The sequence below is a fragment of the Pseudopodoces humilis genome, chromosome 16 (assembly GCF_049639895.1).
Source record: "Pseudopodoces humilis isolate 2021_Gansu_Grassland_sample_001 chromosome 16, ASM4963989v1, whole genome shotgun sequence".
Lineage (NCBI taxonomy): Eukaryota > Metazoa > Chordata > Aves > Passeriformes > Paridae > Pseudopodoces > Pseudopodoces humilis.
Window position 1 is genome coordinate 505,001 of NC_142215.1, and position 27,034 is coordinate 532,034.

General features: G+C 59.4%; 1 protein-coding gene across 3 annotated transcripts in view; it reads right to left on the reverse strand.

Moving 5' to 3' along the window:
• Positions 1–27,034, reverse strand: part of FRMD5 (FERM domain containing 5) — a 67,712-nt gene that overhangs the window by 8,213 nt on the left and 32,465 nt on the right. For 2 of the 3 annotated variants that reach the window (XM_088063374.1, XM_014251062.2), the window contains exons 2-11: positions 9,502–9,606; positions 8,580–8,622; positions 8,046–8,124; positions 5,894–5,991; positions 5,338–5,461; positions 5,150–5,237; positions 2,817–2,905; positions 1,885–1,948; positions 1,374–1,465; positions 437–511 (exon numbers count right to left, since the gene is read on the reverse strand). In XM_088063374.1, the coding sequence (XP_087919500.1) occupies positions 437–511; positions 1,374–1,465; positions 1,885–1,948; positions 2,817–2,905; positions 5,150–5,237; positions 5,338–5,461; positions 5,894–5,991; positions 8,046–8,124; positions 8,580–8,622; positions 9,502–9,606 (857 nt within the window). Of the gene's footprint in view, positions 1–436; positions 512–1,373; positions 1,466–1,884; positions 1,949–2,816; positions 2,906–5,149; positions 5,238–5,337; positions 5,462–5,893; positions 5,992–8,045; positions 8,125–8,579; positions 8,623–9,501; positions 9,607–27,034 lie in introns of those variants that run through there. The other variant, XM_088063375.1, reaches the window with a different exon arrangement.

The window sequence follows — 27,034 nt, forward strand, 5'->3', positions numbered from 1 at the left end:
TGGACACGACACGGGCATCCAGGTCCTCCCATCTCCCATGGCAGGCAGGAGGGTGCCAGCACTGTGCTCCTCAGTGCTGGGGACACTCTGGGCTGTCTCATCCTGCAGACACGAGGTCCCACGTCCAGCCTCTTGCTCCAGCAGCTCAGTGCAGGAATTTAGGGCTAGTGGTGGTTTGTGTCACGCCTCATTGTTCTCAACCCCCAGCTCCTCTTCCACCCTCCACTCCTGTCCCTCCAAAACCTCTCCTCTGGGGCTGGGGGTGGGGGTGGCCTCTGTGACACAGAGACAGCAGCAGAGGGGGCCTGCTGGGGTCAGCGCCGCAATGGGGGGTCTCTGGAAGACCCCGGGGTGTCCCTGGGCTGCTGCAGCCCCGAAATGCTCCCCAAAAGAGCTCACAGTTAACAGCCAGCGCTGCTCCTGCTGCACGATTTACCTGTATCGGAAGCGGCTGCCCTTGAAGAACAGGTTGCTGCTGGACACCGTCCGCACCTGGCTCGACTTCTCCAACCTGCAACAGCACCAGTGTGAGAGTCCTGCTGTGCTGGGAGGCACTGGGAGGCAGCGAGGCCGGCTGACAGAGCCCTGGAGCTGGGCAATGTCCCCAGGAATGTCCCCGCTGCTGGCAGCGGTGGGTGGCGCTGGCAGGGGGGACAGCACAGCTCATCCCTGCCCGGGATGGAGCCACTGCCCGGGGCAGGACCACAGCTCCTCCGGGGCCGTGACACCCACGGGCAGCCACTGATGCTCTCCGGGGGCCTGGGAGCTGCCGTGGGAACGGCAGGGTGACACACTCGGGCCCTGCTGGGCAGGGGACACTCGCCAGGGCGGGTGGAGCTGCCCAGAGGCACCGCCCGACCTCCCGATCCCCCGATCCCCCAGCCCAGCCCGTGCCTTCACACCCCAGAGCGATTCACTGGCACCAGCAATCACCGAGAGATTTGTAAAGCAATACGGCAATTTCATTTCATGTTCATGTAATGAGGAGTGAAACCTGCTGATTGCGGCTGCTGATTGCAGAATTCCCGGTGGGAATGCATCGCGTGCTCTGTCTCGCAGCTTGCTGATTGAAATAAAACTCATTATGAAGCACAAAGCGGCCTGGGTTAAGTGTGGCATGAACAGGATGGTGCTGCTTTGCATTCCAGGCTTCATCCCAAATAATTAGTTATAATTTCCTGATGGAGGTTTGCTGACGAGGGATGAGCACAGAGGGGCTGGGAAAGGAGGGACCCCATCCAGGGGCACCGGCGCTTTTGGTGGCTGGTGGCTCTGCCAGGGCCACTGGGACGAGGTGACACGGCCAGTGACCGACCCCACAGGTGGGCAGCAATCCACAGGGGCTGCAGGACACCCCACAAAGCGGCACTTACTTGTAGAAAGCCTGGTTCTCGATCCCACACTTCCAGAGGTGTTTGCAGGCTTCTGGTGTCGGCGCAAAATAGGTGAGAACGATTTTCTTCTCCTAAAGGAGAAAGAGAGGGAGTCGGGGGAGAGCAGGGAGTGGTGCTCACCCCACAGCCAAAGAATGGAGTAGCCAGAGCTGGAGAGCGGCACTGGCACAGGCGGATCCTGCTCTGGAGCCGTTTGGGATGCAGGGATCAGCCTGGTGCAGCACCTGGCACGAGGGATGGGCAGATGTGCTCCAGTGGCCACTCTGCTCCCGGCCTTGGGGAACAGGCAGGAACACAGCTTGGAAAAAATCCCCGCTGATGGCTCCTGTGGGAGCCAGCTCCAGCCAGGGGTCTGTGGAGGGAGGTGACCCCAGCCCCGGCACGGAGCTGCAGCTGCTGTCCCCATGTCCCTGCCCCGCTGCCACGTCCCCAGAGAAGCCGCTGGAGGAAGAACCACGCTGTGCCCAGGACGGGAAGGGGGAGCACTCACCTCCTTCTGACTTACGTACAGATAGAAAGTCTTCCCTTCGAATTTCATCTTGGTCACCTCGTTCCTGGGGGGACAAGGACAGCCAGGTGGGGCTGTGCAGGTGGGGCTGTGCAGGTGGAGCTGTACAGGTGGGGTTGTTCAGGTAGAACTGTACAGGTGGGGCTGTGCAGGTGGGGTTGTTCAGGTGGGGCTGTGCAGGTGGAGCTGTGCAGGTGGGGTTGTTCAGGTGGGGTTGTTCAGGTGGGGCTGTGCAGGTGGAGCTGTGCAGGTGGGGCTGTACAGGTGGGGTTGTTCAGGTAGAGCTGTACAGGTGGGGTTGTTCAGGTGGGGCTGTACAGGTGGAGCTGTGCAGGTGGGGTTGTTCAGGTAGAGCTGTACAGGTGGGGTTGTTCAGGTGGGGCTGTGCAGGTGGGGCTGTACAGGTAGAGCTGTTCAGGTGGGGTTGTTCAGGTGGGGTTGTTCAGGTGGGGCTGTGCAGGTGGAGCTGTTCAGGTGGGGTTGTTCAGGTGGGGTTGTTCAGGTAGAGCTGTTCAGGTGGGGTTGTTCAGGTGGGGTTGTTCAGGTAGAGCTGTGCAGAGCCCAGCCAGCCCCCAGCAGCTCCCAGAGCCTGGTGTGCACGGCAGGAGGTGGCACAGGGTGCTGAGAAACAAACCCTGGCTCACAAACCCGTGGCTGGAGTGGGGCCGGCCCGGGGTGAAGCTGAGGCTCAGCGGGGGACACTGAGTGCCAGGGACACCGGCTGGTGGCAGTGCCATCTGCCAGGGACACACCGGCCAAGGCTGGACATCCTGCAGTGAGCAGAACAGCTGACAGGGGCTGGTGGGGTTTGGGACGTGGCCGAGGTGGGGATGATGAAGTTTCATGGGGACAAATCCCCCGTGGGGGGAGCTCAGCACCTGAAGTGAGCTCAGCTCCTGATGAAGTGAACTCACCACTTGATGAAGTGAACTCTCTTGTTTCCCTGCAGGACCACGAAGCCGAAGGGGGTGAAGGCCAGGAACGCCGCGTTGCCGGACACGTCCTGCAAGGCAAGCAGAGCTGGTGCAGCTGCTGGCCATCAGCACAGGGATGTCACCTGTGCCCTCAGCCCCGGGCTGGGCACTGCCCACCCCGGCTGCTGCCACAGTTACCTGTTATCCTCTGTGCTAAACCTCCTGATGACATCTATAGAATTGATGCTACTAATGTAATACCGTGTTAGAACTGTTGCAATTAATGTACATTTATGTAGCGTGTATTGTAACCATACTACTCCGTGTAAGCACCTATAGATATTATATAGATATACACTATTTATTTGGCATATGTAATTACTATGATATATACTGTTTAATATGGTTATTTATTATATTATCACAGAATATCCTGAGTCAGAAGGGACTCACAAGGATCACTGATGTCCAAATCCTAAATATGTATATATTTTATATGTAGCAATTAACCCAGAACACGAGAGCCCCCAGCTGTACTTCCCTCCCTCGGAGCCGTGCCCAGCCGGTGCCCTGGGTGGCAGTGAGCCAGCCCAAAGCCAGGAATTGGTGCCAGCACTTCAGCCCAGCCCCAGGGACTCCAGGGGAGGGGTTGGTGACCGCACTGAGCACAGGGAAAAGCGGGGCTGGGACTGTCCAAAGGTGAAACAGCTCTGGGACAGCAGTGGCTGCATTCTTCCCGTGTGTTTTTGGGCCAGCAGATGCTCAGAACACAAGTCCATCTCAGCTGTCAAAGGCAGAGAGTGCTGACCCACAGCCCAACACCTGCACAGGTGAGGGGGGAAGCCCAAAGTCCCCCCCCCGGAGATGCCACAGCCCCTGCTGGCACAGGAGGGACATTCCTGTGTGTCTGCCCCACAGGGCTTTGGCTCCTTCCCAAGGCTGGGAAAAGCACGGGGAAAGGAAGCAGAGTGGGCAGGAGGATGTGTCCTCCTGGATGCAGAGGCCTGGGAGGGCCAGGGTGCTGAATGGGCACAGCCCTGGGCTCAATAAGTGTGTGGATGTGACACTGGGGGACATGGCTAGTGGTGGCTTTGGCAGTGCTGGGGAATGGTTGGATTCCATGGCCTTCGAGGGCTTTTCCAGTCAGAACCATTCCAAGGTTCTCTCTGGCCAGGGCAGAAGTTCTGTCCATCCCGAGAACAGAGGGACCCCTGTTGTTGTCACACACACAAACACACACGTTCCTGCAGGGATTTACGTACAAAACAAGGACCAAGGACAGCCCAGGGCTCAGGTGAGCCCTGCTGAACAAAGGAAGATCTTTCCCTGTGTTTGTTTTTTGGGGAGAAGAGTGCTATGAGAGCACCATGAAACCTGCAGGCAGGATTGAGTGACGGGACACTGAACTGAGGAGGGCTGAGAGGGAACAACCCCTCATCCAAACTTCTCCACAATGCACTGGAGAAGAGAGAACAGAATCAGCTTCATTTAACTTTGGTTTCCAGATCCTTTAAGCATAATTAAAGGCAGCTCTTGATGAATTAGGCAGAATTCTGCTGACAGACATAGGAGTGTGTGTGTTTGTCCTGAGCTGTTATAAGAACATTAATTAGTGTAACTCGGGTATGTTCAAGAGGTTCTTGGAGTAAAAGGATGGCAATTACCTGACTCCAGCAGCAAAGGTCACAAATGGGTGTCTGCTGGCAAAACCACTGCTTTAGAGGGAATTCAGAGCAAAGCAACCTCTTGGGCACTCAGAAACTCCCATAAACAGGAACCACCCCCAGTTTACTGCAGCTGTGGGTTCGTGTGGCACAACTCAGGGAAAAGCCCCAGCACAGGCACTGCCCGAGAGGAGAATTTTCTGTCTCCTTTGTGTCCCACAGCCATCTGCATGTGATGGGATTACCAGGGGCCAGAGAGCCGCATGCAGTGACATCCTCAGTCCATAAAGAGCATTTCCAGCACTGGATTATGGGCTGGGCGGGGCAGAGGGATGGACTGTCCCAGGCAGATTAATGCCATGCCACTGACCTCGCTCTTGTCTCCAAAGTCCTGCTTCTGCAGGAGGGGATCGACCACCCTGCCACTGAAACCGCTTCCCCACGGCTTCCCTGACAGCCCGGGAGGGTTTCAGAGCCCTCCCCACTCCCCTTGTGCCCTCGGGCCAGGGATGGGGCTGAGGCTGAACGAGGCTGGCAGAGCCCCAGAGCCGCTGGCAGGTGACAAATGCACCTGGGACAGTCCCTGGCAGCTCAGGGGGTCTTCACTGGCCACAGACAGGAATCCAACCCCAGCAGCAGCCCAAGGAATGGGTTTAGGAACTGTTTTACCTTGCACGGGTGTGGGTCAACCCCGTAAGTCTCCAGAGTCTGGGCTTTCCTGAGGAAATTCAGCTCTGAAGTAGCTGGTGTCTGCCCACTGCAGGAGGGGAAAACAGGGACAAAAGAGCACGGGGACTGCTGAGTGAGGATCCCAGACAGGGACAGAAGTGCTCTGAGCATCACAGCAGCTCCTGTACCTCAGCTCCGACTTGTGGATCTCCGCGATTTTCCTCTCCAGCTTCTCCGAGTGTTTGGGGAAGAACTGGAACTTGGAGCTGTAGCCTTCCGGGTGCTTCCCTGGGTCGTAGTCACCGATCTCAGCTGGTGGGAGACAGATGCAGTCGGGAAGAGCAGCAGGAGCAGAGCACAGAGTGCATCCCCATGCCGGCACCGCCCGGAGCGCCGCTCCGACCCCGCCGTGCCTCCCTCTGGCCGGGATCATTTGTCAGGCACTCACTGCATGCAGTTCATTTCTCTGTCTGGGGGCACTCACCGGCCCAAGGGCACCGATTCCCCCAGCTGCAGGAGCAGGAGGGAGAACAGGCAGGAGGGCAGGGGCTGGCTGAGCCCAGGGGCTGCTCCCGGGGACACCGTGTCCCCCGTACAGGTGACAGCCTGTCCCCAGCCTCGCCCAGCCCAGCACTGGGGGTGCCGTGGGTGCTGCAGGTGCAGTGGCCTGCAGGGCTGCAGTCAGTGCAGCAAGGAAAGGCTCCTGGGCAGGAAAAGCCGATCTCTGCAGAGACAGAGGCTCACCCTGCAGGATGTAGGCAGCCAGCAACGCCGCGTCCGACGTCTTGCACAGGAGCCGCCCGTGGTACAGATCCCTCTTGATCTGCAGGAACACCAAGTACCTGGGCACAGGAGGAGAGTCTCTTTACCAGGGACAGTTTAAATCACCCCATCGGCCAGTTTAGACGTGGAATATCTGCCACCAGCTCTGACATCTCTCTCCCAGCAGCCCATTTACCAAAGCTGGCGCTCGCCAGGCTGTTCCTGGCCAGGACTGGGGCTCACACGCACACATCCCAGCCCCTTTCCAGCCATGGTGCTCCAGGTACACCGTGCCTGCTCTGGGGCAGCTCCTGACCCGAGGGCTGCTGCAGATCTCCATCACCTGGACACCCATCGTGTTCCTTCCCCCAGCCCAGCCGAGGTGCCTGATGCTCTGAAGGAGATCTCATGATCTAGAGCCCACCAGTGTCTGCTGCATTTCCCCTGGATGTTCAGCTTCCCCATAACGTGATTTTCTCCTTCCCAAACTTTCTGTGTCCTTCTAGGTCCTGGTGTATGTCCCCACATCCCTGTGACCACTGCTGCATCACCCAGGGTGAGCTGCCCGCTCTGCTCCCCATCCTGTGCACAGTTAAAGGACAAACTATGTCGGAAAAATTACATGTTCCAATAAATTTAAACCTAAGTCACATTTTGGGCTGCGTCATGTGGCATTTGGGAAAACCTTTAGCTGGTACAACATAAGTCACGGAGTGAAGGAGCAAAATGGAGCCCTCAGAAATGAATTTAAATAACCAGACTCGCACTCTGCAATCCTCGGTCACGCCTCATTGCTCAAATCTGAGTTTATGATGAGGTAAACCATTAATTTTCACAGATAAAATACATTAAAGAGAAATCTTGGTATTAAATTGGACTCAGCCCAGGAAAAAGTGAATTTTAAGCCTGGGTTCCAGCTGCAGCTGCAGGCACACCTCGAAGGGCAGCAAGCAGGGGCAGCTCAGCCTGGACCTGTGGGGGGTGACAGAAGGCAGAGCTAGGTCAGGTTTTGGGAGGAAATCCTTCTCTGTGTTCCAGGGGCAGGGACACGCTGGAGCAGGCTGCTGCAGTGCCAGGGCCTCACCACCCTGACAGAGAATTTCTTCCCCATGTCCCATCTCTCCCTGCCCTGGCAGTGGGTGCCATTCCCCCTCGGCCTGCCCTCCTGCCCAAAGCCCCCTCAGGTCTTGTGGAAGGGCCCTGAGGCCCTGGAGGGGCTCTCAGCCCATCCCCCAGAAGGTGCCAGCTCAGAACCCTTCGGTGGTGGCTCCAGCCCGGCTGCCCAGGCACAGCTGTGGATGCTGCAGATCCACAGCCACGGCTCACTGTCCAAAGCTGCTGCTTTGGTGGCTCTGTGCAGGCTCCTCGTGTCCTTCCAGGCAGGAAGAGCAGCGTGAAGAGCCCCTGAAGATAGAACTGGGAGAGGCTGTGCCGTCAGCTCTGCTCCTCGCTCCGCTCCTGACGTCAGAGGGACACGGCTGGATGCTGCCAGGGAATCTCAGGGGAGCGGGGACACTCCAACCCCTCCCGACAGCCCAGCACAGTAAGGACACCCCGGGCTGGGGACGTGCTCGGGCAGGGCTGTGGCTGAACTGGAGGAGTCTGAGCAGCAGCGAATGCGTTACAGAGCCGGGGCCATGCTCAGAGTGCTCCACCCTGGAACCTGGGCTGGGAGCTGACTGCAGCCAAAGACCAAGCCAGGGGCTTTAATCACAGAGCCCAGGGATGGTTCAGGCAGGAAAGGGCCTTAGAGCCCCCCCAGTGCCACCCCAGCCATGGCAGGGACACCTCCCACTGTCCCAGGGTGTCCCAGCCCCAGTGTCCAGCCTGGCCTTGGGCACTGCCAGGGCTCCAGGGGCAGCCCCAGCTGCTCTGGGCACCTGTGCCAGGGCCTGAGCCCCTCAGCCTGTGCTCCCCACCAAGCACAGCAGTTCCAGGTGCTGCCTCAGCACAGGGGGGACTCCCGTGCTTCTCCCCACGGCAGGAACAGTCCCAGAGCACCTGGGCCGGTTGGGAAACGCCAGTGGCTGCTGCTCTGTCCTGACTGTGAGACAAAACTGCTCCGTGTGCTCTGCCCCCGCCAAGCCCCCGCTGCTGGGGCTGGCTGCTCCCCCCATGCAGGACCCCTGCTCACCTGGTGATCTCCTCCTTCAGCGCCGCGGGGTCCGTGGGGTAAAACTTGACACGGAAGCACATGGTGAAGGGAGGCTGGGCTGCAGAGAGCGGGGACACCGTGTCACCACAGGGCAGGGCTTGTCCCCTTCACCCCTGAACCGCCCCGCTCCACTCAGGCCCCTCTCAGGGTCTCACCTGCCTTGTTCCCCCCAAACTGCCCTCGGGAAAGAGGGGCAGGCACTCCTCAGGGCAGCGCCCGTGGCAGGAGGAGATGTCCCTGGTAAAGCTGTGGGGAAGTGTTTGCCTGCCACCCGAGCCACCTCCCGCTCCCGGTGTCACTTAGCCCATCATTCCTGCCCTGGTCTCCGTGCAGGCTGGTGCCCTGTGCTGCCTGGGGCTGCCCTGGGGCTCCTGGGGACAATCCTGCTCTGGAGCCACCAGAACTGCTCCTGGGGGAAGCTGCTCCTCGCAGAGCGGCCGGGAGAGGGGGCGGGCTGGAGAAAATGGGAATACATCTGCAATGGAAGGAGCACAGAGCACCTGCAACACTCACCCCGCATCTGCTTCACAACCGACTTGGTAAACTCCAGCCAGTGCTGAAAGGAAAAGAAGGTGATTAAAGGTAATTACAGCCTGGCAGCAGTCAGTTGGTAAATTGGGGAGGATGAGGAAGAGGAGGGTTCTGCTCTGGGTCAGAAAAGCCACCTGAGCGTCGGTGAGCGGCGCTGGAAGGGAGCTGGGGGGAGCAGGAGGGAGCAGCTCCGTGGCTCAGCATCAGGAGCCCTGGAGCAGGAATCGCTTGTTCCGAGCCTTGTGTTGATGGGTGGGGAGCCTCAGGGCTCTAAGGGCAGGGACACGGGCACAGCTCGTTCTGCACAAGCCTGTTTGACCCAGGAAGGGGCAGGGTGCAGCCCTGGGGGGAGCCCAGCTGGGCTGTGCCTCAGTTTCCCTGCTGCAGGGTCCTGCCTGGCTCTGCGTGGCTCACTCTCCATCGCCCGGGGCAACAGCCGAGCGCTTGGATCCTCGGCACAGAGCTGCCAAATGGCCTAATCTCGGTGTTAAAGCGTGAATCCGTGCTAGGGATGGTCCCGCTGCCAGGGGACCTCGCTCCTCGCTTCACGACAGCATCACATTTCTCTCACTCTGCAAACTCCGGGATGCCTCAGCCCCGCCCCGGGAGAGCCCCCGGGAGCACATCCCGACCTGCGGCACCGGGGCTGCTGCTGCCAGGGCCGGGGCACATCCCAGACCCCTCCCCGGGTCCCCTGGGGGCTCAGGGGGCCATTCCCCATCCCCTGGGCAAAGGAACGCCCTGTCAGGAGCACCCAGAGCCCCCGGCCCAGCAGCAGGGCAGGGCAGAGCTGCCGGGGAAGAGCCCAAACCTGATTCTCTGCCTCACACTCGGGAGGATTTTCAGCACGAGGACCAGGCTGAGCCCCGCTCCCCCAGCCCGGCCAGGAGGGGCTCTCTCTCACCCTTTGCTTGTCGGGGTCCACAAAGCGGATGCCGAAGTAATCCTTCTCCAGCAGGTTCAGGTGGTGGCAGAGAAGGTCAAACAGGTACTGGCCCTTGGCATCTCTCTGCAGGACAAAGAGACTCAGCGACAGCGCAGGGGGCGGTGGGGCAGAGCTCGGGGGACGCGTGAGTGAGGGCTCCGGAGCTTGGGAGGTGACACCACAGCTCCCTGTGGGACATTTTCAGCTCCAGAACCATCTCCCATCCCACCTGAAGGACAGCTGAGTCACACATGTCCCATGAGAAGGGACAAAAGCCCCCAGGCCTAGCGGGGAATGTCCCGATACCTCCCCGGGAGGAGGTGTCACACCTGAGCCAGCTGTGCAGAGGAGAACATGGCCTGACAAAAAACATTATCCCACCTGCAGGATCTGCTTCATATCGGCCTCTTTCCTCATCCAAACCCAGCCTGTTGCTAAACCGAGGTCGGTTTGTGAGGTTCCTCATCCCGCCTGCCCCCGGGCTGCTCTCATGGAGAGATTCGGCCTCCACATCCCCCAAAACTGCCCCTTCCCCTGGGGGCTGCAAAGCCCCTGCTGCTTTACAAATGACCCATTAACGCTTTAACACTCGGCTTCTCCCAGCGCCGGGATCGCCGAGAGGTTCCCAGAGCTCGGAGAGCAGCGGCTGCGCTCGGCTCCTGCCGCATCCCCGCGATCAAAGGCTGCTCCTGACACCGAGCTGCCTCCTCCTTCCCACAAACACCGCCGATCCATCGCTTCCTGACAAATACACGGAACGCGCCTTTATCTGATCAAACGAGCGCGTTATCCCATCAAACAGGGCTCAGAGCGCACAGACTGCGCTGCGGGAACCCCGCGGGACGGCACCAGCCCGCTCCGGGGTGAGGATTGTGTTCGTGCCATGGATGAGGAGGCTTTTCCCCGGGCTGGCAGCACAGGGGGTGCGCTGCGGGTCCCGGCTGGGGCTGTGCCGGTCCCGGGTGCACACCGTGCCCGGGGACAGTGAGTCCTGCCCGGGGAGAGCGAGTCCTGCCCGGGGAGAGCGAGTCCTGCCCGGGGACAGCGAGACCTGCCCGGGGACAGCGAGTCCTGCCCGGGGAGAGCGAGTCCTGCCCGGGGACAGTGAGTCCTGCCCGGGGACAGCTCTGCCCGGGGACAGTGAGTCCTGCCCGGGGACAGCGAGTCCTGCCCGGGGACAGCTCTGCCCGGGGACAGTGAGTCCTGCCCGGGGACAGCGAGTCCTGCCCGGGGACAGCTCTGCCCGGGGACAGCGTGTCCTGTCCCCGGCTCCGCAGGGCCCCGGGGAGGGTCCTGGTGGAGCCCGAGCTTGCAGCCCGGCCGAGGTAATTCACAGAAACTGAGGGTGGAAAAGCCCTCCAGGTCCATCGAGTCCAACCATCCCTCAGCACTGCCAAGGACACCACCAGTCCTTGTCCCCAAGTGCCACATCCACACGGCTTTCAACCCCTCCAGGGATGGGGATTGCCCTTGGCAGCCGTGCCAGGGCTGGACAGCCCTTTGTACCGAGAAGTTTTGCCAATATCCGACCTGACCGGCCCAGCCTGAGGCCGTCTCCTCTCTGTCCCTGTTCCCTGGGAGCAGAGCCCGGCCCCTCTCGGGGGTCCCTCCTGCTGTCAGGGCACTGCAGACACCGAGAAGGGCCCCCCTGAGCCTCCTTTGCTCCAGCCCCGGCCCAGCTCCGCCGCTCTCCTCTGGACACAGCGCAGCAGCAACTCCGGGTCCTGGAGCGAGCCCCGGCGCTTGGGAGCCGCTGCTGGAGCCCGGCCGAGCAGCTCCGCTCCTGGCCCAGCCCTGCAGGGATCCACGGATGCTCGGAAATCATCCCCAGCCAGCCCCCAGGACTGTCAGAGCCACCGGGAGCCACCGCTGCGGGAGGGGACGGGCTGACCCCACAGCCCCCAGCATCCTGTCCCTCCGCACCTCCCAGGGATGTGCTCCAGGCTCCTCTCCCTCCCCCTGCCCCAAACCAGCACGGAGCCTGCAGAACGCTTTCCTCTGCGACTTTCACAGAGGAATTGCAGGGAAGGACAAACCAGACACCCCCCAGTGCCTGGAATCTGGTGAAAGTGTGAAACCACGGATGGCATTACAGGGAAAATGCTCCCTCTTTGATCTCTCTAACTTGAATTAAACATATTCTAAATTAATCATTAGCAGAATGTCTTTCAGGAAATTATCTGAACTGCCTTTACAAATCACGACTTAAAAGAGCTCCCATTGCATAACACCGGCTTAAATATTCCATGTTTGGATCTTTACATGTTCTTATAAAACGAGCCTCCTGTGTGTCTGAAGGCTTTTGAGGTCAGCCTTCGGGGGTGCCCAGGCTGGTGGGGAGACCACGGGCAGCGTCTGGCACTCGCTGCGATGCCACGTGCCAGGCTGGCACTGCGGGCTTGCTCCCAGTGCCGACACCTGCCAAGGACCTCCAGCACCAGAAGGTGCCAGGGAGGGATGTTACCGCTGAAGATGAATAGATCACGTGGACACAGGTTGAGGTGTGGTGAAAGAAAGAGCAGAGTTTATTTTTCCTCCCAGGATTTATAGGCTTCCTACCACAGTCAGGGATGGGATGGTCAGGATAACACTTCCTCACTGCACTGGCCATGAGAGATGCCCATCACAAGGCGTGGAACAGAAAGAATGTGCACATATCTATGTTTGCAGTTACTGTCCTGGGAAAGTCCTTAGAAAACTATGTTAGCAAGCTCAGAAGCTGAGTTTTCAGGGCGACAGAGGGACTCTTCATCATGAACTCTAGTGGCAGACACGGCTGGATGGGGAATTGGGCAGGAATTGTTCCCTGGGAGGGTGGGCAGGGGCTGGGATGGAATTCCCAGAGCAGCTGGGGCTGCCCCTGGATCCCTGGCACTGCCCAAGGCCAGGCTGGATGGACTGGGAGCAGCCTGGGACAGTGGGAGGTGTCCCTGGGACAGTGGGAGGTGTCCCTGCCGTGGCAGGGGTGGGATGGGAGGAGATTTAAGGTCCCTCCCCACCCAAAGCAGTCGGGGATTCAGCGATTCTTCCTCGGAACGTCCAAGCCCTGGAGGAAGCAGCGGAGCCCCGGGGCAGACACGTCTGGGCGCTGTCCCTGCCCTGAGTCCCGGCGGGCAGGACGGGACCTGGGGCGCTCCAGGGGCCGCCTCTGCCCGCAGCAGGGAGATCCTGCTGGCATTTTCCGGTGGCAAACGCACCATGCAGGTGATGGGAATGCCCGTGCCAGGGTCCCAACATCCTCACCTCAACAGAGCTCAGCAAACTCCATTTGGGACCCACCTGGCCCCTGCCCTGCAGCCGGTGCTGCCAGCGCGGCGTCCCAGCCCCTCCCAGTGCCCACCACCCCCAGCCTCTGGGAAGATCCACGGGGTGCACCTGCAGGATGCTGGAATTTGGCACCAGCTCCTGCAGGAGCCTTGCCCGATGTGCTGCAGAGCAGAACCAGGGCTCTGCGGGCCGGTGGGCGCCCGCAGCGCTGTCAAACACTGTCAAACACATCCCAGGGGACTTCTAAACTTTAAGAAGATTAAAGTAACCTTGCATTCTTTGCTTTTCTAAGCTTCTCAGCCAAAATTAGGGTCATCCACAGATAGAAAAATAAATGGAAAAAAAAAAAAAAAGAGAGGGATTTAAAAATGGCAGCTCATCTGAAAATGAACAGAGGGCTCAGTTCAGGCAGGAGCCGAGAACTCTCTGGGGCAGCGACAGCAGCGCTGTGCAGCACGAGCCTGGCTCTGTCCCCAGGCCTTGGCTGCAGAGCTTGGTGCCACTGCCACTTCCCAAAGCCTTCCCCACGTGCCACGGATGTTTCTCTCCATGCTGTCAGGCAGGTGTGGCACAGCCCCAAACCCAACACCCCGAAATGTTTTCACTTCCCAGCGCCTGAGCCCCACCCAGTCACCCGGACCTGCCACCTCCACAGGGCCAGCACAGCCAGCACAGCCACCCCCTGTGCCATCCTCTGTGCCACCCCCTGTGCCATCCTCTGTGCCACTCCCTGTCCCATCCTCTGTGCCACCCCCTGTGCCATCCTGAGCCATCCCCTGTGCCATCCTCTGTGCCACCCCCTGTGCCACCCCCTGTGCCATCCTCTGTGCCACCCCCTGTGCCATCCTCTGTGCCACCCCCTGTGCCACCCCCTGTGCCACCCCCTGTGCCATCCTCTGTGCCACCCCCTGTGCCATCCTCTGTGCCACCCCCTGTGCCATCCCCTGTGCCATTCCCTGTCCCATCCTGTGCCATCCCCTGTGCCACTCCCTGTCCCCCATCCTCTGTGCCACCCCCTGTCCCATCCCCTGTCCCATCCCCTGTCCCATTCCCTGTCCCATCCCCTGTCCCATCCCCTGTGCCATCCCCTGTCCCATCCCCTGTCCCATCCCCTGTCCCATTCCCTGTCCCATCCCCTGTCCCATTCCCTGTCCCATCCCCTGTCCCATTCCCTGTCCCATCCCCTGTCCCATCCCCTGTCCCATCCCCTGTCCCTGTCCCATCCCCTGTCCCAGTGCCATCCCCTGTCCCCACCACAGCATTTGCACTCCTGGGCTCCAGTGCCGCTGTCCCCCCAGATTTAGCCCAGGATTTACAGGAGCAATGGGAGCAGCTGAGAGCGGCTCCTCCCTGCGATATTTGGGTTGGAAATCTCCTCGTGGGCTGCCCACTCGTCCCTGCTTCCTGAGCTTAGGAGGAGATTATTTTTTTAAAGGAAACCGTCAAAAAAAGTCTATTTTACAAAGTGAAGTTTAAGCTTAAGTCTCTTTGGCAGCAACATCTGAGCTGGGAGAGATCAAAGACCCTCCAGCTCCACTGCCAACATGAAGAGATTTCCACCAGCAATTTGACTGCAATATTGTGGTTTAAATGCTTCATTTTCCAAGTGCAGCATCGTGCTGTATGAGCCTGGGATTTATCATCCTCGGACAAAGTTAATGTTGGCTCTGCAGGCAGGGCCAAGCCCTCCTGACTGACAGCTCTCAGCCCTCACAGTGAGCCTGAGCCTCTGTTAAGCCCTGGAATGAGGAGGAAATGGACAAAAATAGGCCTGAGAATATTCCTTTCCAGGCAGGGAATAAGCAGCCCAGAAATCCATGAGGACAGAGCTCCGAGGGATGCGCTGCCTGCACTGACCCAGGGAGGGGCAGGACAGGGCTCCCTGTGCCTGCTGTGGCCAGTGGGGCAGGAGAGAGGAGTTCTGAGAGCCCAGCCTGAGGGGATGGGGTGGGCAGGGACCTTAGAGACCACCCCAGCCATGGCAGGGACACCTTCCCCTGTCCCAGGGTGTCCCAGCCCCAGTGTCCAGCCTGGCCTTGGGCACTGCCAGGGATCCAGGGGCAGCCCCAGCTGCTCTGGGCACCTGTGCCAGGGCTGCCCACCCTGCCAGGAACAATTCCTGCCCCCAATCCCATTGAACACTGCCAGTTTGAAGCCATCCCCTTGTCCTATTAAGATGCCAAGAAAAGATGCTCTGGGAGCCATGGGTGACCCACCTGCCCAGCAGAGCCCTGCCCACCCGAGGAGGCTCGGAGGAAGGAAAAGGAGTTTTACATAACTCCAGTGTAATCCTGTTATATTTATAGCATATGCATTTCAGTATTAATTCCCTGTTATCTCTAATCCGTCCTCCTTGCTGACACAGTAATTTCTGTCTTCAAGACTTATCTGGGCAGTTTGATCCAGACATTTATAAAGCTCTTGAGGAGGAAAGTTCCTAATGAAGGGACCCACGGAGCCTTAAACTCCAGATTATGGAGTCTCGTCTTAATCCTCCGCAGGTGTTCAAACCTCTGCCATGCTGGCGTGTGCAGAAGGCTCTCTGCAGCTCTCCACCACGGAATTCCAGCCACTGCTGTCCTCATTTAGGGAAGTCTGCAGTGGGACAGCAGTTGAGCCCATTTTAAAATCCGTTAAGAATTAGGAACTTGTGCCAGGAACGCTCACCTGGCTCCCAGCAGCGTCTGGGGAGGTTTTATCTCCCCGTTTGGTGAGTTTTCCTGACAGCTTCCAAGGCCTTTGGAAAAGTTACTCTGTGCTTTGCCCTGAGCTTACCCAGCCCAGCTCTCCAGGCACAGCGCCTCAGCTCCCCCAGCACAGGTCCCTCCATCCATCCACCGCTGCAAGGCAGGACATCCCCACCTCCAAACCGTGTCCTGGACGAGCTCCCGGCCGGCACCAGCCTGGATCCTGCCCAGGGGCTCACGAGGACGCACGGAACATTCCCCAGGCCTGACAGCTCTGCAGCAAGCCAGAGCTCCCCTCCCAGTGACTGATGACACGTCACCTTCACTCTGCTGCCTCGTAGCTTCTATGAATTACATTTAGGATTTATAAGTCTATAATTGAGAGGCACTGAAAATCTCTCTCCGTAAAGCCAAATTGGTTTTTCCAATAACTCAAATTCCCTTTTTTCATTCACGCAGCCTGGAGTGGCTCCATGTGGCTCTTGTTGAGTTTGGCACTCCCCTGCCATTAGCATGCAAAAGGCTGTGGGCACAGCCAGCTCTGGTGTGGATTGTTCAGAGGCCAATAAACATGTTCAGAGAGATCATCACAAGGAATGCTGTCTCCTCAGGAAGCCAGCCCTACCTGCTGCGTGCAAGGAAAGCTCTGCTCCTGCAGGCTGGGCTGTCTGGGGATTCTGGGGACAGGGAGCACTTTGCCAATGGAGCTGGGAAGGGGCTGGAGCCCCAGGAGGGGCTGAGGGAGCTGGGAAGGGGCTGGAGAATTGCTGAGGGAGCTGGGAAGGGGCTGGAGAATTCCTGAGGGAGCTGGGAAGGGGCTGGAGAATTGCTGAGGGAGCTGGGAAGGGGCTGGAGAATTGCTGAGGAGCTGGGAAGGGGCCCAGGCTGGAGCAAAGGAGGCTCAGGGGGAATTTCTGGCTCTGCACAAGTCCCTGGCAGGAGGGGACAGCCGGGGGGGTCGGGCTCTGCTCCCAGGGACAGGGACAGGAGGAGAGGGAACGGCCTCAGGCTGGGCCAGGGGAGGCTCAGGGTGGATAAATTCCTTTGTGGAAAAGGCTGTTCAGCCGTGGCCCAGCTGCAGGTTAAAGGACTACCTATAAATGTGGCACTTGGGGACCTGGATTAGTGTGACCTTGACGATCTCAGAGTTATTTTCCAATCTTAACAATTCCATGCCAGAGGGTTGGTGTCAAATCGTGCTGTAGCCCCCGAGCCCTTGCATCGGTGCCCAGGGATCTGCTGTCTCTGCAGGAGCTGCAGGGCCTGTGCAGGATGGAGCTGAGCTCCACATTCCCACGGGATCCCAGAGCTGCCAGCCTGGCTCAGCATCTCCCACTCCAGCAAAGCTGGGTCAGACCTGCTCAAACCAGCAAGCAGAGGACAGACAGCCACGGGGGGCTGAGTGAGGCAGGGGGGGCTCACACCTTCTGTTCCCACCCCTGTAACCCCTGGAGAGCTCCAAGAGGTGTTGGGGAGGCCCCTTGGGGCAGAGGTTCTGGGGAATCGTGCCGTGGGAGCAGCGTCCTCTTCCAGAGCGTGCGGGAACGAGCCCTGTGGTCTGTGCTCAGCACTGCTGCACACACAGCCCAGGAAACAGAAGAAAGCAAACAGAAATATCAATGTGAGTGTGCCCCTGGCACCCAGAGCAGCAGGCAGCCCCGGCTCTCTCGGCAGCGCTCCCCTCCAGCAGCCGACTGCGGCGCAGGGCTCAGGGGAGGCAAGAAAGAAACCATAAATGCTTCATGAAAAATTCACTTTCCATGAAAGCCAAGTGCGGTGCTGGAAGAAGCAGAGGGCTGAGGGAGCCACAGTCCAGCTCTTCCTCAGCCCTGGTCCTGGCAGAGGGGGGACACGGCTGCTGCCACAAACTGTCCCCAAAGCAAGCCCAGTGTCCCCAGGCCACGCTGCCCCAGGGAACACCTCCTGCCGGTGGGGCTGCAGGGCATGCTGAGCATCCCAGGGTGCCAGCAGCCTGGGACAAGTGTCCCCAAACCCTTGTTCTGTATCACAGAAACCAGGGGAATCATTCAGAGTGAGCCACCAGGCTGAAGCCCTGAGCAGCAGAGTCGCTCAGGCCCGAAGCAAGCAGCTGAATCCCATGGGAGGGGTGTCTCCACCAGAGCCAAGGATTACAGCTTCCCCCAAACTATTTCCCAGGAAAGACGTGGATCCCTGCAGGCTCCTGAATGGAGTGGGGGAGTGTGTGGGGCGCTCGGCTCATGCTTCCCGATTTAAAACCAGAGCCAAAATAAGACAACAAAAATAAGGGAAAATCCTGCCTGCAAACACAAGGCAGATGCTCAAAGCCCTAATTCAGACTCAAAACTAAGAACAGGTTCAAAAATAATTAATATTTCCATCTCCCAGAATTGCACCTCAAGAATAAAGACCATCAGGCACCGAGAGAGGAGCTTGAGCCTCGTGAGGGAGGCAAAACAGCTTTTATTTGTGCTACAAGAATGACCATATGTGGAATCCTTCTGGGAGACTGCAATCAGCCAGATTAACATGATAATGAACTCTGATTTGCCCAGCCACGGCAAGATCTTTGTCCTGGGAGAAGTGGCACTGCTCCCTGAATATTAAGCAGGAGGACTCAGGTTTTTACAGGCAGAGGCAGCGGGGCTGCAGGAGGGCTCATCCCCACAGGAGCTGATTTCCAGGGAGGGCTGGGAGCCGCTTGGAGGTGGAAATGATCCACACTAAAGAGGGGCAGAGAGCAGAAAGTTCCCAGTAAATCCGACAGGACCCTGAGCAGCAGATGAGACACAGACAGCGCTGGGGATGGAAACCGCACCCCAACATCGTTCCTTTAGCAATAACCCCGGGGGTCACCGGATAACGCTGGGCACTGCACAGGGAACAGCTGCCCAGGGGAGAGGGGAGAGCCCAGCCCTGGCCAGAGCAGCCTCCCGTGGATGGAAACCCTACATCGCTGCTGCACTGACCCCAGAGCGGGGCTGGGAGGGCTGTGCCAGCTCCGGGCTGCTCTGGCCAGCCTGGGGATGCTGTGGGAGCCAGGGATGCTGCCCAGAAGCCACAGCAAGAGCCGCGGTGCTCCCTGCTCCCCTTCCCCCAGCTCAGCGCAGGGAACTGGGATGGGCAGAGGGAAATGTGCCCAGCCCAGCCCGAGCCCTGCAGGGCATCGCCACCGCCGGGGCAGCCTGGCCAAAGGCACCTCTGCACAGCGCTGGGCACGGACAGGGCAGCACAGAGAGCTTTAGGGGGGATCTGCAGCCAGGATCCCCGGCAGGGCACGAGGCTCACACAGCCGAGCCAGAGCCCCGTGCGGGAAGGGAACAGCCCCAGCCCCTGTCCCTGTCCCAGCCCCTGTCCCTGTCCCTGTCCCAGCCCCTGTCCCAGCCCCTGTCCCTGTCCCAGTCCCTGTCCCTGTCCCAGCCCCTGTCCCTGTCCCTGTCCCAGCCCCTGTCCCTGTCCCTGTCCCTGTCCCTGTCCCTGTCCCTGTCCCTGTCCCTGTCCCTGTCCCAGCCCCTGTCCCAGCCCCTGTCCCTGTCCCTGTCCCTGTCCCTGTCTCTGTCCCAGCCCCTGTCCCTGTCCCTGTCCCTGTCCCTGTCCCTGTCCCTGTCCCTGTCCCTGTCCCTGTCCCTGTCCCGAGGACACGGCCCAGGGCAGCGGGCAGGGAGCCGAGCATCCCCCGCTCAGCCCAGCTCCTGCTCTGAACGCTCCACAGGCTCGTCAGGCAGCTCAGGGAGCCTGTGCTTCACTCACCACGAGTCTGAGACCCAGGAGCACTCAGAGCCTGGAGCCGTGTCTGACCCTGCCCGTCCCTGTGGCTGCCCAAAGCACCCCAACACCAGCTCGGTGCAGAGGATGCCGAGCAGGGCCCCAGGGCTGCCATGCCCAGTGCCACCAGCCCAGTGCCACCACCCCGGTGCCACCACCCTGGTGCCACCACCCCAGTGCCACCAGCCCGGTGCCACCAGCCCAGTGCCACCACCCCAGTGCCACCAGCCCGGTGCCACCACCCCAGTGCCACCAGCCCGGCGCCACCACCCCAGTGCCACCACCCCGGTGCCACCAGCCCGGTGCCAGTCCCTCCTGGCCATACCCAGCCTGCTGCTCCATGGAGGGGCCGTGGCAGTGCTGCCTCAGCCAGACTGAAAAACCCCTCCAAAACCCAAGCCAAAAATCCCTGCTTTGCTTCCCAGATGACTCAGAGCCAAGTTGTTCTCCCCCTCCTTTCCACGCAGATTTTTCTCCGTAATGAGGATTTCGGGTGAAAGAGAAGCTGACCTGGAGCTGCAGATCGGTGCTGAGCTCGCTCTCCCGCACATCACAGACCCTGCAAATCCACCCCCTCTTCTCTCCGTTAAGGTTTCGGCCGCTCGGGTCCACGCTGGGTATTTACAGCAGGCCGTGCTCTTGGGAAAAGGAAGGGAAGAAAAACTTCTTTGGCTGACGTGGGTTTATTTCTAAAGGCTGCGGAGACACCGGGAGCAGGCACGAGGAGCGATGCGTTTGTCATCTCAGCAAGGCCCTTGTTTTGCCGCTGGGGTTAACGTCTCAAAATACATATTCATTTAAATGCAAATGTCTGCTTTCACCTGGGACCCAACAAAAGCGCTGTGAAGCGAACGCTGACCTTTCCCGTGCCTCCCTATCCCTCCCTGCCTTCCCCTGCACGTCAGAGCCTGCGAGGGTGGCCAGGAGCGACCTTGCCGGGAAGAAAGCTGCGCCCTGCCAGGACCTGCGGGTCACAGAACCCTGGAGCTGCCAGGACCTGCCGGGTCACAGAACCCTGGAGCTGCCAGGACCTGCCGGGTCACAGAACCCTGGAGCTGCCAGGACCTGCCGGGTCACAGAACCCTGGAGCTGCCAGGACCTGCGGGTCACAGAACCCTGGAGCTGCCAGGACCTGCGGGTCACAGAACCCTGGAGCTGCCAGGACCTGCCGGGTCACAGAACCCTGGAGCTGCCAGGACCTGCGGGTCACAGAACCCTGGAGCTGCCAGGACCTGCCGGGTCACAGAACCCTGGAGCTGCCAGGACCTGCCGGGTCACAGAACCCTGGAGCTGAGGGCCCCCGTGCCCCCCGGCCCCAGGGAGGGCTGCTGGCTCTGCTGGGGTCCAGCTGCAGGAACAGGGGGCTGCAGGAGCCCGTCCTGCTGCACCTGCCGGTTCCCTGCAGCCGCCGGGCTCAGGATGAGCAGCCCCGGCCGGGCGGAGAGCAGCGCCGGGAGGAGCGGGCCCACGGAGCAGCTCCAGCGGGACCTTCCCAGCTGCACAGGGATGCGGCTTTGCTCCGCTGCTTTTAAAGAAAAGCCCCCAAAAGGCCTCTGTCCTTCCAGTCACACGCCAGTGTCTCACATGACCCTTTCAGCTGGAGCCGAGCGAGCACAAAGCATTCTCTGGGTGCCTGATCCGGGGGATGATGGTGATGCGGGCTGACATCTCCCGGCACACCCCCCGGGACACAGCGCTGGCATTCTGCAGGGAGCACCATGGAACCCCGGGCCCCTGGGCACCCAGCAGGCTCCAGGGCCACCCCAGTGCCACCCCAGGGTGTCCCCCAGCTCCCCTGGTGAGCCAGAGGCGGCCGGGCAGCGCTGGGGACCGGCCCCGCTGCGCACGGAGCACGCCAGGGCTTTGGCACAGCTCTGCATGTGGGCAGGATCTGCACCCACAGCTGCGGGAGGGATGTGCCATCCTCCATGGCGAAGTCTTGCAGGAGCAGAAGGAAAACTGCATCCATTTCCCAAGCTGTCCAGCAGGATCCAGCTGCCCACAGAAAGCCAGAAGCAGGATTACCGCTCTGTTGGTTTTTTCAAACACAAGCGAGTGACCTTATTTCTGTGTTCTGTCCTGAGCGCTGGCACATCCCCGCCTTGGCTGCATCCCACTCCCTGGCAGGGGACCCTGGAGGGCTGGGGACTGTCCCCTGCTGCCAGGCACCGGGACACTCGTGCTCTGTGGGGAGATGCTGTTCCAAGCCCCGATGGCTGGGTGAGCTCCAGCCCAGGGGATGAGAACAGGGCTGAGTGCAGCCTCGGGTCACCCAGGGCCTCCCCCTTCCATCCTCTCTTCATGGGAAAGCCAGGTAAGGGACCACGAGCCTCCTGCCACCCCTGCACCCCTCCCTGCTGGGGAACTGGAGGAGCAGGGCAGCAGCCCACAAAGCCAGCCTGGATTCCTCTCAGCAAAGCCATTTCCCACGTTATACTCCGTGAGTAAGAGATCCGGGGCTGCAGGCAGAGCTTTCATCGCTGCAGTCCCACTCCCCACGAGCAGCACCCCCAGGCCGAGCCCCGCACGGCTCCGAGGGCGGCAGAGAAATCCCAGGAAATGCCAGGTGCCGCTGGAAAGCTGCCTTGATGTTAACGTGTTTACTTTGCACATCAAACCCCACAGAAGAAAGGATTCCAGCTGCACTCCACAAAAGCACGTTTGACAGAGCACCACGGCTGAGAGGAGCTGCTGTGGCTCCACAGACACTCGAGGGAACCAGGAGTGCCCCGAGGGAGGGAGGGGACCCACCAGAGCCCCAGAGCCACGCACCAAAGCCATCCCCACCAAGGACAAGTCAAGGAGGGACCGAGGGCAATGCCTCGCTCTGCTGGATGAACCTGGAAGGGTTCTGGAAGGTGCTGGAAGGGGCCCGTGGGCTGCAGGGGACAGAGCCACCAGCTGCTCTGGGGGCTCACAGAGCACAGTCTGAGCCCTCCCTGCAGGCTGGGGCTGGTGGCTGAGGCAGGGCACCGGCACACGGCTCCCGTGCCCAGCCCTGCCCGTGGAGCACGAGGCTCCAGCCCCTCAGTTTAGATCCAGGTCAAAGATGCCCTCTCTGCCCCACCGACCCAGCCGGGCACACCCCAGCACCCCGAGGCCCTGCCACGTGTGGCTCAGCCCAAAACCCGTCCTTGCAGCGGGCAGGGGGTCAGGGACAGCCAGGGGCAGCAGAAGGGTCCCAGCTCTCGCTGGGCTTTCGTTTTAAGCTGAAATCCAAACCATTGCCACTCACAAAACCCTCAGTGAAAGGCAGGGCAATCCCTGGGAGGGCTCCAGGGAGGTCCAAAACGCAGACCCCCACCCAGAGCAGTCGGGGTATTTCTGCTCATGGAAAGAATGTGGGAATTGCAGACGGACAGAGTGCCACCAGCCCTGCCAAGCTCTTTAAACAGACCCCAGCAAGCTCAAATTCCTTTAGCACTATTAAAAATCAACTCCTGGCAACGCTAAAAATCAGAGACACAAAAAGAAACTGTCTGAGTTCCACGTCTGTGTCCCAGACAGCCACCCCAGCCAGGGCAGTGACACTGCTTTAAATGCTGCTTAGAGAGAATTTCATATTTACAGATAAAAATAATCCACAGAAACACGGCCCAGGGCTCTCCCAGGGGCCCAGAAGCAGCTGAGCTGGTTCACAACCTGAGTTTCAGGCCAGATCTCCGCTGACAGCAGCAGCTCCCGGCCCTGCTGCACCTCCCCAGGACAGGGGCAGCCACCCGAGCCCCCATCCCATGGGGACCCCAGGACATCCCATGGGGACCCCAGGACATCCCCTGTGAGCCCAGGACATCCCATGGGGACCCCAGGACATCCCCTGTGAGCCCAGGACATCCCATGGGGACCCCAGGACATCCCATGGGGACCCCAGGACATCCCCTGTGAGCCCAGGACATCACCTGTGAGCCCAGGACATCCCATGGGGACCCCAGGACATCCCCTGTGAGCCCAGGACATCCCCTGTGAGCCCAGGACATCCCCTGTGAGCCCAGGGCAGGGCCAGGGCTCGGAGCACCCTCCCTGCCCGGTGCTGCACGGACTGGCCCTTCCCAGCCGCAGCCCGGCACGGATTACTCGTGTTGCCTTTGTTCCAGCCCAGATGGACTCGTAAGCTGCCCCAGAGCCCGGATCAGCCGCTGCCAGGGCTTAGGGGGAGGAAGCTGTGCTGGGACACGTGGCTGGAGCTGGGGCTGAGCACCCCAGAGAGAACTCTGAGCACCCCAAAGGGAACTCTGAGCACCCCAGAGAGAACTCTGAGCACCCCAAAGGGAACTCTGAGCACCCCAAAGGGAACTCTGAGCACCCCAAAGGGAACTCTGAGCACCCCAAAGGGAACTCTGAGCATCCCAAAGGGAACTCTGAGCACCCCAAAGAGAACACTGAGCATCCCAAAGGGAACTCTGAGCACCCCAAAGGGAACTCTGAGCACCCCAAAGAGAACTCTGAGCACCCCAAAGGGAACTCTGAGCATCCCAAAGGGATCACTGAGCACCCCAAAGGGAACTCTGAGCATCCCAAAGGGAACTCTGAGCACCCCAAAGGGATCACTGAGCACCCCAAAGGGATCACTGAGCATCCCAAAAGGAACACTGAGCACTCAGCAGCGCCTCGGGGAGCACAGAGCTCCTCCTGCCCTGCCCTCCTGCACCTCCCTGCATCCACAGGCACTCTGAGGAGCCTGTTCAGGTGTTTGAGCTGAATATTCCCCACAGAAAACCTCTGGGAGGAGGTGGGAGCCCTGCAGTGGGGAGCATTGGAGAAGCAGGATGATGGAGATGGGCTGGAAACAGGATTTACCTTGTCAGGAGAAAGCAGGGCTGGGGCACAAGCCTGCAGGGACCCATCTGCCAGCACTGCCCGTTCTGCCAATGGCACAACAGGCTCAGCCCCTGAGGGAACAGCTCCCATCCCTAAAGCCCAGGTTTAAAACCCCTGGTGTCACCTGTGTGGCAACACCTGGGCTCAGCCCAGAACTTGGGGAGGGGAAAGAGCGAGCTGGGCGAGTCTGGCACCGGGCAAACTGAACGTTCAGGCCTTTAAGTACAATGAAATAAAGGAGATGAGGGCTGTAGAGTCATGCAAACATTTATGTTGGGAAAGCCCTTCAGGAGCATTGAGTCCTTTCCCCAGTCCTGGGATGGAATTGAACACTCTGGCCCCTGAGCTTATTTAAAAACAGAGGCCTGCAGAGGCAATAATCACAGTAATGAAGCCGTTGTTCCTGCACCATCACAATGGATTATCTCAGGCCTGACAGAGGATGAGACCCCGAGAAGTCTCCCTTGACTCAGCGAGTCAGGAGTGCTGCCAGGACATCCCAGGCGCTGCTGAGCTCGCTGCCACCACGGGAGTTCCATCAGAAACATTCCTTTCCTCCCTGAGGAGCCGCCACCTTCTCCCAGCACGGGGCTCCTGCTGCAGAAATGTTCCTTTTCCAGCCTCCCTGCTGCCAGCTGCTCCTCTGTCCCAGCTGTCACCACGTCCAAAGAGCCTCTGGCTTCTCTCCAAAGGGCACCGTGGTGGCTGCAGGGGACTCTCCAGGTTTGCTGTGCCAGCATCAGCCCAGCTCCTCTGTCCCAAACCAGGTGTGCTCCCCCTCCACCTGCTCTGCCAGGGACAAGGAAAATGAGACAGCACCTCGGGCATGGCTGAGCTGCCAGAGAGGAGAAATCCTCCTGTCCCAGGCCTCGGGCACCAGCAGGGCTCCCGGGAGAGCTCCGGGCTGAGCGGGGAGGAATGGCTGAGCCGTGACTCAGCTCTGAGCCAGCAGCTCCACATCCACGGCCAGAGGGGCCAGAGGGAAACAGGAGCCCCAAGAAGAGGAAACACCAGAGAAACCCCTCTCCTTTAGGCACTGGCAAGCAGGAGCATCTCAGAAGCTCCCCAGCATGGCTCCATCCTGGATGTCCTCAGAACTGAGACATCTGGGCACTCCCCAGAGGATGTTTTCCTGAATTAAAGCCTCTCCTGGCTGGGATCTGCACAGCTCAGAGCAGCAGCTGGGCCAGCAGCTGATTGTGGATTTTCACCCACTGGAGCGGCCAGAGCAGGGGGAGAACACCTGAATTCAGCCTGGAGAAGGCTCTGGGGAGACCTTAAAGCTGGAGAGGGACTGGGGACAAGGGATGGAGGGACAGGACTAGGGAATGGCTCCCAGTGCCAGAGGGCAGGGATGGATGGGATCTTGGGAATTGGGAATTCCTGACTGGGAGGGTGGCACAGCTGGGGCTGTCCCTGGATCCCTGGAATGTCCCAGGCCAGGCTGGACACAGGGGCTTGGAGCAGCCTGGGACGGTGGGAGCTGTCCCTGCCCACCCAAAGCAGTCTGCAGGAAATCTGTAACAAATCCAATTCCAGCTAAGCTCAGCTCCCCCCTCATCATTAATTGTCAGCAATCAGCGGTCCCTGGGTGCAGAGCCCCTTTCCCTGCCCAGCTGCCCCACTCCAGAGCAGCAAGAGGCAGCAGGAGCACCCTGGAGCTCCCTCCCCCTCCCACACATCTTGTGGCACTGAGTGCATTTCCGATTATTCACGTTCAAAGGGCGCCTCAGCCCCCCTCGGCAATATTTACCTCCCTTAATTAAAGATGGCAGCAATAAACATGAAATATGGACAAAAGGAGATTTTAATAAATGCTGCCTCAGGGAGCCCAGAGCCAGCCTGGAAACTCTTCATATCTGTGGCTGCATTGTTATGGAATTCAAACAATATATCGCCACATAAAAGCAATATTAAAAATAATTATCATAAATTAGGCTCGGGCAGGCTGGAAGCCCCAAGTGGAGGGGGGGAAGCTCCTTCCACAGGTTTCTGAGGGAAAGCCACGCGCCTGCCTCGCGTCTGCTCCATCTGACAGGAGAGCCCAACACTGGCACCGCCTCCCAGCACAATAAATAACAATAAACACTTCTCTGCCTCCCATTCCCGCTCTCAGCTCTGGATTTCAAGGTGGCCAAACCTGAAATAATTAGTTAGTGCCTAATTAGTTTTCCCCTACCCTGTGGAGAAAGGACCCAGCTCCCAGTCAGCATCCAAAGGCAGAATTCAAATATTTGCATTCAGGAAGACAAAACTCTTGGCAAAGCCCAGGTTTAAGCATTTAAATTGGAATTTCTTTGGGACAGGGACTTTGGGCACTTCAGGGTTCTGCAGAAACTCATCTTACACCTCTACAGGCACAGCCTGATGGAAAACAGGCTCTGGCAATAAATAAGGATGAATGTCCTCACGGGCAAACCCCATCCTCTGACCCTGATCCAACGAAGGGTCCTCTGACAGCAGAGAACAGGCACCAAAACTGGTGAAAAATGAACCCTGTCAAATCTGTTTGAGCTTTTGATGAGTTTAAAAATTGGTTAATAAAGGCAAGAGTGCCAATTTAATAGATTTAGATTCTGGCAGACACTTAACCTGGTGTCGCATGACATTTTGATTAAAAATTAGAATGATACAAGAGCAACATGACACGCACTAACAGGATTAAAAGCTGGCTGCAATGCAATTAGGATCCTGCAACTGCTGGGTGGTTTAACAGGGATCCTTGGGAAAACGGGTCCAGTTCCCAAGATTTTAAGCAAAAAAGCCACGAGAAGCCAAAGCGGCGCTGTGCAGTTGGCAGAGAACAGGGAGCGGGGAGCAAGAAGGTGCCAGGTCACTGGGACAGAGCAACTGGAACTGTGAATTAAATGCAAGTTAAAAATCAACATCCAAGCTGTGGCTGCCCAGTCCCTGGAACGTTCCAGGCTGGCTTGGAGCAGCCTGGGATAGTGGAAGGTGTCCCTGGCCCAGGTGAGCTTTCAGGTCCCTTCCAACCC